At 40.3% G+C, this 12,689-nt stretch overlaps 1 protein-coding gene across 1 annotated transcript in view; it reads left to right on the top strand.

Annotated features, from left to right (window-relative positions):
* The window catches only part of LOC147731528 (sodium channel protein type 2 subunit alpha-like), a 951,803-nt gene that overhangs the window by 714,497 nt on the left and 224,617 nt on the right, over positions 1 to 12,689 (top strand). The window contains exon 19 of the mRNA XM_086956592.1: positions 9,569 to 9,723. Coding sequence (XP_086812718.1) covers positions 9,569 to 9,723 — 155 coding nt within the window. The remainder of the gene's footprint in view (positions 1 to 9,568; positions 9,724 to 12,689) is intronic.

Raw genomic sequence — 12,689 nt, 5'->3', positions numbered from 1 at the left:
ACAAGACCAAAACGATAAACATCCAACATACACAACTCAAAATATGACTTTTAAAAGTTTTCAAGCTATTCTGCCCATAGAACTCGATGGATGCGGTGATTTTACACAAAGTACCTCAAATGCGTCAAAATCCACAAGGCAAAACAACCACAGAGGAGGGAAGCATCAGAAAACTTGTAGTGTAGTTCCTAGTTTCCCACTCGGCCCTGCGCATTGGAATAACATAAACAGTAGTATCGACGTGGAACTGCGGATATTCCAGGCCTCCACTGACTATGCTAAACTTAATTGGGTGTGTTACCAACTAGCTCAGAGGTCACTGGAAACTTTCTTCTCTGCATAGGAAGTGATCAGCTTCCTTGGCACAGACAAGAAGGGATTCAGCTTTCCAACAACCGTGCAACATGACAACTTTGCTCCTCAGATCAAGAGTCAATCTCTAGGGTCGTGTGAAACAATAGACATGTATTTCACTCAGTCAGTCTAGTGCAGTTTACTTTCACGAGATGTAGAGAATAGAGAGACGGGCGTTTGTCAATAAAGGGTTAACATTTATTGAACAGTCTTTCTTCTCGTACAAGAGAAATGTATTGCCACAATTGCAAGACTTGTTATTATAAAAAGTACGTACAGTAAGATAAGTATTGCGAAATAGAACTGTAAAAGCATTGATATGGTTTCTTAGCCATACAATGGTTTAAAAGTAATAAAACATATATACAGTCATATATACATTAGGCTAACATACTCAACTGGTGCTTCTAACTAAGCCTACCCCAGTGTGCCTGACCTAAACCTAACACGTGGAAGGGGAGTAAGTAAGTAGCTTTAAGTTAAGTTGGTTTTGCCAAGGTTTGTTTCAAGAATTCTCGTCTAAGGGTTTAGTCAACACCATACCTCTGAATAGAATGATGGAGGATTGGTATCTCCTTCAGGGGTCTCTCTCGATATCCCAGTCACCCGCGAGGGTAGACCGGAAACGCCGGAGCTGGATTTCTCTGCAGGAGAAAGGCAGCGGGTCTCTTCAGCGCGTCGAGGAAGGAGGGGGGACAGCGTCCGCGGGCAGCTGGAATCTGCTGGATGTCTTTGCAGAGGGACGGCTGTTCAGCTCCTAAGCGTACTGCACCATAGTTCGCGCTTTAGCAGCGATAATGGTATCAGCAGCTTCACCACCACAGGGACATCAGGCTGCAGCGACAGAGTGCTAGATTCACCAACACGGGGTCTTGCAGGCAGCTGGCATCAGCAACAGTAGCTCATTGCTTAAGGCAACGTTGGTAGTATTTATACCTGACAGGTGCCGGGTTTGACGCAAGTTTGCTGGACATAAGACATCAATTAAAGATGTCACTAGGAAGTGATAGTTATCAGTTGCTCATTAGAGTTCCATTACTAATCAAAACACAGCAAGCGGGGATTTCCAGGTTTGCTGAGTTTTTATCTTGTTGAAGAACTCGGAGTGTTAATCTAGGAATATCAGATAGTGACTTCTGCTCTGTCATTGCACTAATTGGTCGCAAAGGAAGTGGCAGAGAGAACTATGCTGGAATGTGGCTCTGTTCGTGTGAGGCCAGAGATGACTTTTCTGAAAATCGCACTTGAACGGTTATGCCAATATAGGGAATAAATGGATTTATAGCCGAATAGGGGCATAAGGTCACAGTATCGATCAGGAACCTAGATAAACACGCAACAAACACAGGGAGGCGACGCGTCAGCTCTTCTGCATGCAGAAGTGTTGCGTCGAATTCAGACTGTAGGGGGAAGCGATGCGTGGAAATCTAAGACAGTTCTAATCTGTGGGTGGAAATCCGGACGTGTTGCAGGTCAAAGCTGTGGCTGCAAACAGGGCCTGCATCAGAGTCAGTGCGGGGGTCTTGGACTTAGGAGACACTGTGCGCTGAACTTGGGATGCAGTGGTTTCTTTGGCTGCTGACAGGCTCTGCGCCAATGTCTTTGGCCTCCCGGCGGCGGTGAGTGAAAATGTCTCCCACACTGCAGAGCTGTGTCCAAAAAATAGGCGCTGGGAAACGATGCATTGATTTTGATGTCTTCTTGATGCTTTTTTTCAGAAGGGACAACCTCCAAGGGCCAAGAACAGGAATTGGCACCACAAGGCAGGTCATAACTCCCAGTAATGGAGTTCAAGGATGCTGCAGGTGAGGTGTTTGTGTCCCTGAGACTTCTTAACAGGAGGCAAGCTCTACTTTAAGCACTTGGAGAATCTTCTCAAGCAGGATACCGCAAAGTAAAAGTCCAGTTCGTTCCACTGCCCACAGACAGGAGCAGCAACTGCCGGCCAATCCAGTAAAGCAACACACAGTAAAGAGGCAGTTCTCCTGACAGCTCTTCACCTCCTCTTCTTGGAAGTGTTCTAAAAGTGTGGGGTTTTAGGTACAATCCTTATACCCCTTTCGGTCTTTGAAATCTTTGTAATTTACAAGTTCCTGCATTGCCCGGCCTTGACTCCAGACTCACTCATGGGGGGTGGAGACAGCATTCTGAGAGGACAGGCACATCCCTATTAAGGTGCAGGTGATAGCTCCTCCCACCACTGTAGCTCAGGAAGGCTCATCAGCCTGGTGATGGGCCATCAACATATGCAGGTTTTACATGAAAAAGGGAACCAATATAATGGTAAGGGACCTTGGGTGCAGAGTATTTTGCAGGAACAGTGGTCCCTAATAAAAAAGTGGTAAAGAAGTTTTTAAATAGAAATACAATTATATCATTTAATGTAGGTAGTTAAAAGAGTAACATACAAGTGGGAACATATACAACCTGTAAAAGAAAAAGAGCTCAGGTAATTGATCAATCATGACTAGAAACATACATACATCAGTTAGTCCAACATTAATTACATTAAAGTAGTCAAGCACAGCTTAATAAATGGTATAGGTTTGTGTCAGAGTATGAGAAGTCGACGACATTTAGATCCTTTTAGTGCAATTCTAGGATCATCTTCAGGACAAGACAAGTAATGCCTGAGACAAATGCCTATTACAGTCTGAAAAAAGGAAAGAAGGGGGGGGGGAGGAAGGGAATGACAAAAAGATAAGGTATTTAGAACGAGTGAAATCCAAGAATGTCTCTTAGAACTGAATAAAAGTGAGACCTCATTGAGATTTATCTGAGTGCGCAACATAATCCTAGTTTTCATCATGCATTCAGAACGGGGCATAAAGCATACTGGTATCCGAGGCTGTTGCGTGTTCCTGGGATGAGGAGTAAGGGCATGCAGATTTATTTGGTGGTAGCACTTAATAGTGAGGAATGTATAAGCACATGCACATGCATAATTTAAATAATGAGGTGATGGAAATTATGTTGGCAGCAAGTGTGCCAAATAAAAGGACCTCTGTTCTGTCAGATTTTCGTTTTAGACAGTTATTACTCATTCATGAACTGATGGGCACCATACAGTCATGGAAATTTCTGACTGTATTTTTGGCTTGGTTAGAGACGGCAACAGCAATTTACGTGTCGTCGGCATATGAGGTCAGGGCAAGCTCAGAAAATCTAATTATAGGAGCCAGAGCTGCTACATAAACATTAAACAGGATTGTGCTGATGGAAGAGCCCTGAGGGACATCACAAGGAAGAGTAAAAGAATCGTAAACGAAGGAGTCCAGTGCCACAGACTGACTCTTGTCAGGTAACTCATCGTGCTGGAGCTCAGGGTCAATCAGATTTTAAGGTAAGTCTACATTTGACTTGTTCTCATTGCTTTATAAGCAACCTGCTCCCTAGCACAGCAGCTGCCATGTTAGAAAAGTCTCACCCTCCTAGGAATGTTCCTAACAATGCTGTTAACACTGTGCAGTGCTTAAAAAAACAAGGCCATACAAAAATTAATAGCGCACCTTCAAATTTATTTTGCCAGAAATAAAGGGGGGCTGTGTTGTTTGATCTCAAACACCTCTAAAATTAAACTGGAGAAATTTACTTCCGCATCAAAGTATTATCAGATGCCGGAATTTACCACCGAGGGTCATGAGACCATTAGTATTGTGAATTTTTATAATAACATCCCACAGGGTGAGCTTTGTTCTGTTGTTGAGGGTCTTACTCAAATTCTGCTTAACTCAAACAGAGATGGCACTTCAGGAAATAGGGTAATATGGGTGGGGGATTTCAATTGCACGCTGTGTCCGGTTGGTTTTTCTAACATCTGTGGACTAGTAAATAATAAAGGCGAACCATGCACCCATTTCTCACATTCTCCCATGGGCAACCTCTTAAACAATTCGAAGGCTGAAATGGACTTGTCATTTGGGAACGAACTTTGTGATCCCCAGGTTAATTTTAAACCCACCTTTAACAGTAGGGTTAGTAACACGCTGATTGATTATGTCCTGGTTTCGAGCAGTTTCACTCAATCCTTGGTGGACTTTAAAACAGGCGAAATCGCTATCAGCGACCATTATCCACTAAGCTTCTCACTGGAAGTTATGAAGTCGAAAAACGCAAGCAGTGGAGTAGTAAATAGCCTCTATTCTTATAAGCTAAATCTAGCCAAGAAAAACGGGTACGCCCTAAAGTGGAGCAAAATTGACCCTGTCCCTTTTCTCCAGAATATAACTAGTAAGAGAGCAGCGGACTTTCAGACTTGCCCCACAATACCTAGCAAGCCGGAAGCCGTGATGCAGGCGTTTTGAAACATTTCTGAGGATATTAAAAATTCCTTGGAAAGGACAGAGAGTAGGAGACAAAACAATAAAAATAAGGGATGGTTCAATTCGGAATGCTCCAAAGCACATGCAGCTTTAAAGCTAGCACTTAAGAAAGAACCCAAAAACTAGGATGATATCCATACTGCAAGAAGTGCTTACTACTCCGCGGTAAAGAAAAGGAAAAAAGCATTAAAACAGGAGGCCTGGGAGGCTCTACACAAAGCTAGCACCCAGAAAGACAATATTAGCTTCTGGGGGGCAGTTAACGCCCCATTCTTCCAGGAGAAGAAGGACAATTGTATTGATTTAGTAATAGAAGAAGCAACCTGGGTCAATCACTTTACTAGCCTATATGATAGGGACCCTCTACCTGGGGGAGTGGAGGAGAGGTAGAACGTATCACATCAGCTGCATTCCCTCTGGATTTACATTTTGAACTCTCGGAGATTGAAGTGGCAATAGCTGAGAGTTCGCGCGGTAAAGCCCCGGGGCCGGATGGGGTTCCAATTGACATCTATAAATCAAATGATAAATTATGGGCCCCTCTCCTGAACAATGTGTTAAACTGCTCCAACAACATAGGCTTTACAACAACTTGGCAGGAAGCCATAGTGATACCAATTTTTAAAAAGGGAGACCGCCAAGATCCAAAATGTTACAGGACCATTTCTTTATTAGATTCTTTAATGAAGGTGGCGGGAAGGGTGGTTTTAAATAAGCTACAGTCATGGGCTGCGGACACGGGTGTCCTCTCTATTTACCAGTACGGCTTCAAAGAAGGTTTGGGCACAGTGGAGCAGGGCTTAAATCTAGCAATCTTGACTGGTAAATATGTGTTGGCAAAGGGGGACAAGCTTTTCATGACTTTCGTCGACTTAAGCTCTGCTTTTGACTGCGTCAGTCATGAAACACTATGGGAAACCCTCTCAAATCTGGAAATTGATCCTACTATTATAAATTTTATAAAGCAATTATACCGGGGCGCAGGAGCAAAAGTCTGCTTCAGTATAAAGGGGGAATGTACTCCTAAATTCCCAATTAAAAAAGGCGTTAGACATGGGTGCATTTTGGCTCCGTTTTTGTTTAATTTATATATTAACAACATAGCATCCCATTTGATAGAAAATACGCAGGATTATCCACAGGTCAAAGGGAAGCCAGTCCCAATCCTGCTATACGCAGATGATGCGGTCATAATGGCTCGCACGCAATTGGGTCTTCAGAAGTCACTCAACTCTTTTTCTGATTTTATGGGCGCACAAGGCCTAAAAATTAACAGCAGTAAGACATTTAGCATGTCCTGCCTAAGGAAAAATAAGGTCCGGTGCAACATCTTTTTGGAGGGCGTAAAGATTGAACCAACCAAAACCTTCTCCTATTTAGGCATTAACTTTGATAATAATGGGTCTTGGGCCACAGCGGCAATGGCAAGGAAACTAGCATTTTCCCGAGCCATTGGTGCAGTACGAAATTTTGCTACAAAATTAGGAGGCAGACCAGTAAAAATCCGTATTGATATTTATAAGGCAAAGTGTGTGTCCACAGTAACCTATGGGGCAGGCGTATGGGGTATTACGGATTGCCGAAAAATCCAGGCGTGTGAAAACGTATTTTTAAGGTACTTACTGGCGGTGCCAAAGTCAACGTCGACTTATGTCTGTCACAAGGAATTGTATATTGCGTATTGCTTATGTGTCGGACCTTATAAAGGTGAGCCCGGTCTTGTTGTGGCATAGGGTCTGGATCTCAAAAGAAACAGGATTAAACAGGGACATCATCAATGATTGTATGTCTCACGAAGGGTGCATGAAAATAGACCGGCTAAGGTATGTGAGACGTTTTTTAATTGCTATAGGCCACCAGGATTATTTTGATAACCCATCTAGCATGGTAGGCGTCTCCAGGCAGAAACTAAAAGAAGCCTGCCTTACCCTCCTGGAAGATTGCAGGTGGCAACTGGAGGGCAAGAAATCAACTGTCATCCACAATCATATGATGCTAGATGGTCCTGGCATACAGAAATATTTATCACTTACTTTAAGCTGTTTTACCCGGATGTTACTCACTCATTTCCAAGGGGGTACCTTTTTTAGACTTGTGACTTTTCCGGAGGTAAATACTTGGTCAGAAACTCTGCCCCTTTGTCCCTGTGACGATGCATCACAACAGACGACTCTACATTGCATTTTGTTCTGCTAATTTTATACCTCAATTACAAAAAGGTATATTGTCAATCTACTTAAAAATTGGGGATTAGGACAATGCAGACCGGCCCTGTTAAGACTGCAAATGTTGGAGGATGAGCTTACCCTTTTTAGTGTTTCAGTGTTTTTAAAATGTGTTTTAAGATTTAGATTATCAATGAACCTGAGTTCTTGATGTTAGTCATGTAATTAGTGGCTGTTCGGTTTTCACATTTCTTCTTTTACAGCATATAATGCTTAATACATCTTAACTGAAGTAATTATGTATTTAATGAATTAGCTGAAATATGTATTTGTATTTTTTAATATGTGCTTTTATGGTTTATAAATTGTTACCGAATAAAGCTACTTTTTGACTTTGACTATTTTGCCAATAAAATTGGGGCTTACAATCATGCCATCTGAAGTTAGGTCTTATGTATAAATTTGAACAAATTTATTGTAAGGAATAATTAATTGCAAATTTTACAAGGCTTATTAAGGGAAAGGTTTAAACTCAACAGAGAAGGCTCTTAGGTATTTGCCAGAATAAAAACAGGCAAGCTGTTTGTCCTGCACCCCCTCTAATTCTTCTTTTTCAGTGATAGGATGTTGTTATAAAAACTGTCGAAGTCATTCAGCTTATTGTACTTATGGCTAATATTAGCTTCAACTTCTATGTACGAGTACTGTTTTCAGGATACTAAGTTAGGCTGTAATTCTGCTCGAAAGATGTACTTTTGTATAGCCAGATCTATTTTTTATAGGAAGCATTACTCTATTATCAATTCTGGACTTTACAGATAAACACAACGTTATTATATACATTCATACATAGTTGTATTGTAAATCTGGAATGTCATATATTTGTATTGTATGCTGATGTTGTACTTCTGTGTTCATGTGGTGATGGCTATTCCTTAAAATGTAATTTCTGTATTGAGATGGCAAGTTGTGCTAATAAAATATTAAAGCAAATTAGTATCAGGTGGACTGTCATACAGATATCTACCTATTGAAATGAGATGGAGGGGTCAGAATATCACTGTTAGTCAAATATGGGGGCTGGACAGGGCTATGAATGGGACTGCAGTGTGAGTAACCACTGTCCTTGTAGTTTCGTTACAGTTACCCTGCCCTCCTCCATTGTGACCCATTGTTATTACCCCATTAGCGGCTTCTAATAATCTATTATATCATTAGGGTGAAGGGCTTGCATATGCAGAGTTTGCTGATTTATTACTTGTTTTTTTATCTCCTAGCACATTGTTCTTGCTTCTTATTTGACTTCTCCATGTATCAGTAGAAATAGCTCTTGAGAAGAACATCAGTGGGAGATTCATGACTGATCTGTGGACTAAAATCATTGAATTGTGTGAAAATTGATATCATTTCTACGATTGGTAAAACATATAGGGCCAGATGTAGGTAAATGAGATTTACCGATTTTTAATTACCGAATTTTACCGAATCGGTAATTAAAAATCGGTAAATCTGAGGGGTGGATATGTAGGAACATCCAGATGTTCCTTTTACCGAATCGGTAAATATCGGTATTTACCGATTCGGTAAATACCGACCGGTAATGCCCCATTCATTCCTATGGGCTTTGAAGCCCATAGGAATGAATGGGGCATTACCGGTCGGTATTTACCGAATCGGTAAATACCGATTCTGACAAGGGTGCAGGGGGTGTCACTTTGACACCCTCTAGCACCCCCAGAAAAAGGTTTGGGGGCCATGTGGCAGGCATACCTGCCCTAAGGGCAGGTCTGCCTGTCATATGGCACAGGTGTGCATGCACACATGTGCATGCACACCAGAATCGGTATTTTACCATCAAATAGTATTTGATGGTAAAATACCGATTCTTTAATGCTTGTGGGACTCAGAAGAGTCCCACCTACATATCAATTTTACCGAATCGGAAAAAATACCGATTCGGTATTTTACAGAATCGGTAAATTTACCGATCGGTAAATTTACCGATTCTGTAAAATACAGGGCCCTACATCTCAAATTTCATTTACCGGTCGGTAACGGCCGAATTCGGCCGTTACCGACCGGTAAATGCCTACCTACATCTGGCCCATAAAGTATTGTTCCTTATGGCAGTGCTTCTTTTATGAGTTTAAATATTTTCCTCGAGGGTAATGTAAGTTCACAAGTAAGAATTGTGTTCTTAATGCAAGAGGCTTTTTGTGAGGAGCATATCATACCATATGCTGTCAGACTGTTGAAGTGATAATTCAACAGTTCCAAAAGCCGATGGTAATTTTAAATTACACAACAAAAGGCAGCTGGTGTTTAGGATAACTTTAATCTGGGTGTGTGCTAAAGCTTTATGTCAGTAATTAGATTGAAACCTAAACAACTACATTACTTTTATAATTAATTAGCTACTCTCTGCAGAGTGTTTTGTCAGTTGAGTGTTGTGCAAACATATGTTTTGTGTAGCTACGAGTAAATCTCTCTCTTTTTTTTAAATGGGTGACTTCCTATCATAGCTTAATGATTTCTTTGTGAATCTTATTTCTAGAAGGAAAGTGACTAAAACTAAATTTTTCCATGATTCTTATCAATTAGTCAACATTGCAAACTTACTTTAAAACTTGATACTGTTCCCTCAATGAATGCCTAACAAAATAAGTCGACAAATGTAACGTGTGACGTTGAAGCTATGCGAATTCTTTTCTTGATTCTTTGTTCCAGATTGTGTACAGAAGTTCACATGTTGCCAAATTGACACCCAAGATGAGAACTGGAAAACCTGGTGGAATCTTAGAAAAACCTGCTACACCATAGTTGAGCACAATTGGTTTGAAACATTCATTATCTTTATGATCCTCCTCAGTAGTGGTGCCTTGGTAAGTGTCTATGCTTTTGGTCTCCTCACAATTTGGTTACAATGGAAAATGTGAAGTATAAGGATGTAGACATTGATATTATTAAGATCAGCCCGGTTCCTGACACATGAAGATATATTTACACAAATAATATTGTTTGAAATTAACTTGTTCCTTATTTCGCAATCAACATTTTTCATGAATAGATGTGTTTTTCACAAATGTTTTAGTTTCAGTTATAAATAGAATCTTTCTGTAAAAAAATAGATCTATTTGTTTAACCAGTCAGGTTTTTTTTTGCCAGTTGATTACACCAAATTAATTGGTCCCATCACACTTGTGCTTGATGGTGCAGGGGCCTGTCAAGAAGCCATGTATCTTTTGATGGTGATGTGAGTGAATTTCAGAAGATGAGCTTTGAAAGGACCTATACCACAAAGTTATTTTTTCCCACGACTAAGGGACAGGAGTCAAGTCATAGGGGGAAAATGATAGAAAGGTTTATTAGTGGGCTCATCCCTCTTTGAATTAGGAATTAATGGTCTGACAGCGCTCTGTGACTTAATTCCTCCCAGCAAATGGCGTGCTTGGGAGCTTTTGTTTGTGTAGTGTAATATATGCACATGCTAGTACCCTTGGTAAATGTGGGCCTGGACATGATTACTTTTTTTCACTTGTATTTTCAGTCCTTTGCTATTTTCCCCTGATTGTCACCATGGTGCAAAATGAGAACAGATTCACATTTTAAAGTGAGTGTAAAATTCAAATAAATTTCACTTGATTTACTCTGGTGGAATAACATACCATGCACGAGTCAGAATGCATGTTATGTTTGTAGTTTGCATATTTTAATGTTATATGAACAAATACTCATACCTAGAACGCGTTGTATGGTGCTGCATTGCATCAAAAATTCACATCACTACTGATTTTTGTGTTCTTCAGTTATAAGGCATCACATATCACAAGTTATTTTTGCATTCTTCAGTTACACTGCACAGAATGCTAAACTGACATCTTTTGGTATGTCACGAGAACTAAACATCCACCAAACTCCAAATGCCCTGAACACCCAAAATGTCACAAGAACATTTTGAGTGTTTAGGGAAGTTTGAGTTTGGTAGATGGTTAGACCAACGCAAACGTTATTACAAGTGTAGAGAAACAATTGTCCACAGTGGACCAACCAAGAAAGCACCTCAAACTTCAAAAAATCCCATATAATCTTAAGTCTCTTGTGCTGTTCAACCTCTGAGACCTGCTGTGGTTGGGTCCCACTGGGTTCCCGGAGAAAAGTTCGAAGACACGTGGAGGCAGCACCAAATTCAAAGTAATTTCCAAAGGCAATGAATCGTATAAAAAATATATTTTTCTTTATTGATTTTTTCTTTTGAAGGTGCACAAGACAGCCAACGTGTTTTGCTCCCCAAACTTGGGAGCTTTGTCAGGGCAAGGCCAAGTGAGCTGAAACCTATGTGGGTTTTTAGGTCAAATAGTAAGGCTTGATATGCGCAAAATCGATATTTTGATTTGAACGGAATCCAGTTGAACAAAGATATTGCTCAGGGAAACAAAGGAAGAAATGACTAATTTCTCCACTTGTAAGTCCAAAGAGCGTCAAGGGGGCCGTAGTTGGTTATTACAAGTGTATATCTTTCAGAAATAGAAACGTTTTCAAAACACTTAAACTCACTGGATGATGTCATTGGTGATGTCATTTGAGATGTCATCAGTGATGTCATTGACCATGTCATGAAGTATCTAATATGTGAGGTCATAAGAAGTGCATTGTGGAGGCGTAAGTTATAGTTAGCTGAGGTAACTATAACTGTTGAATTTCTTTGGTTATTACAAGTGAAATCTGATCCTAACTATAACATCCCTGTAACCTTTGTTTTTTTGTGTGAATTTCTAAGTTTTTTTAAAATTCTATTTCCTAACTATAACATCCCTGTAACCTCTGTTTTCTTCTGTGAATTTCTAATTTAAAAAAAAAACATCCTAACTTTTCTCCTTTTTTTAATTCTTATTTCTCGCTATAACGTCCCTGTAACGTTTATTTTTTTAGAGAATTTCTAAGGTTTTTTTCTGGTGTTTGTGAGGTGTCTAATATAATGCTTATATTTATATATTTTTTTATTTGGGGAGTTGCGGACCCGTCGTAACCCTTTATGTGAGGGTTGCGACCCCAGCATGCCTTTGGCAGTACTGAAACAGATATATAGACACTTTAAAAGTTTTGTTTAAGGTAAGTGGTTTATTAATGTACAGTAATGAAAGTAGTATAATTGTAGAGAAAAAACATTTTACAGGTTTTTTAATACAGTTACTATAATTGTGATGTGGGCACGATCTGTGCCGACACGTATTTCTGGCATCGCAGGAGGGCCATTACTCTGGCAAAATTCTGCCAGTAGTAAAACCCATATATAGACACTTTAAACGTTGTGTGTAAGGTAAGAGTTTTACCTAGAAAATAAAATAATACAAGAACACTGATTATAGATAAAAAACATTTTAAAGGTCATTTTATTACATTTTGCAGAGTTGCAATTTCACTGTCACATAAGTGTGATGGTGTAGCAAATCGCATGTGTCAGAATGAGTGAGTGGGTGCATGAGTAGCTATATGGGTGAGTGAGTGGATGCAATAGTAGAGTTTGGCTGAGTGAGGGGGGTGTCAGTGGCTATATGGGTGAGTGGGTAGATGCATGAGTGGTGTATTGGTGTGTGTGCATAAGTGGTAAATAGGTGAGTGATTGGCTGTATGGATATGTGTAAGAGTGAGTCAGAGGCTGTGTGAGTGGATGTATGGGTGAGTGAGTGGATGCAATAGTAGAGTATGGCTGAGTGAGGGTGGTGTCAGTGGCTATATGGGTGAGTGGGTAGATGCATGAGTGGTGTATTGGTGTGTGTTCATAAGTGGTAAATAGGTGAGTGATTGGCTGTATGGATATGTGTAAGAGTGAGTCAGAGGCTGTGTGAGT

Source organism: Lissotriton vulgaris, chromosome 2_1 (genome assembly GCF_964263255.1).
Source record: "Lissotriton vulgaris chromosome 2_1, aLisVul1.2, whole genome shotgun sequence".
NCBI classification, from domain to species: Eukaryota; Metazoa; Chordata; class Amphibia; order Caudata; family Salamandridae; genus Lissotriton; species Lissotriton vulgaris.
Note: the sequence above shows the minus strand (reverse complement) of the source record. Positions and strands in the feature narration are given on the sequence as shown.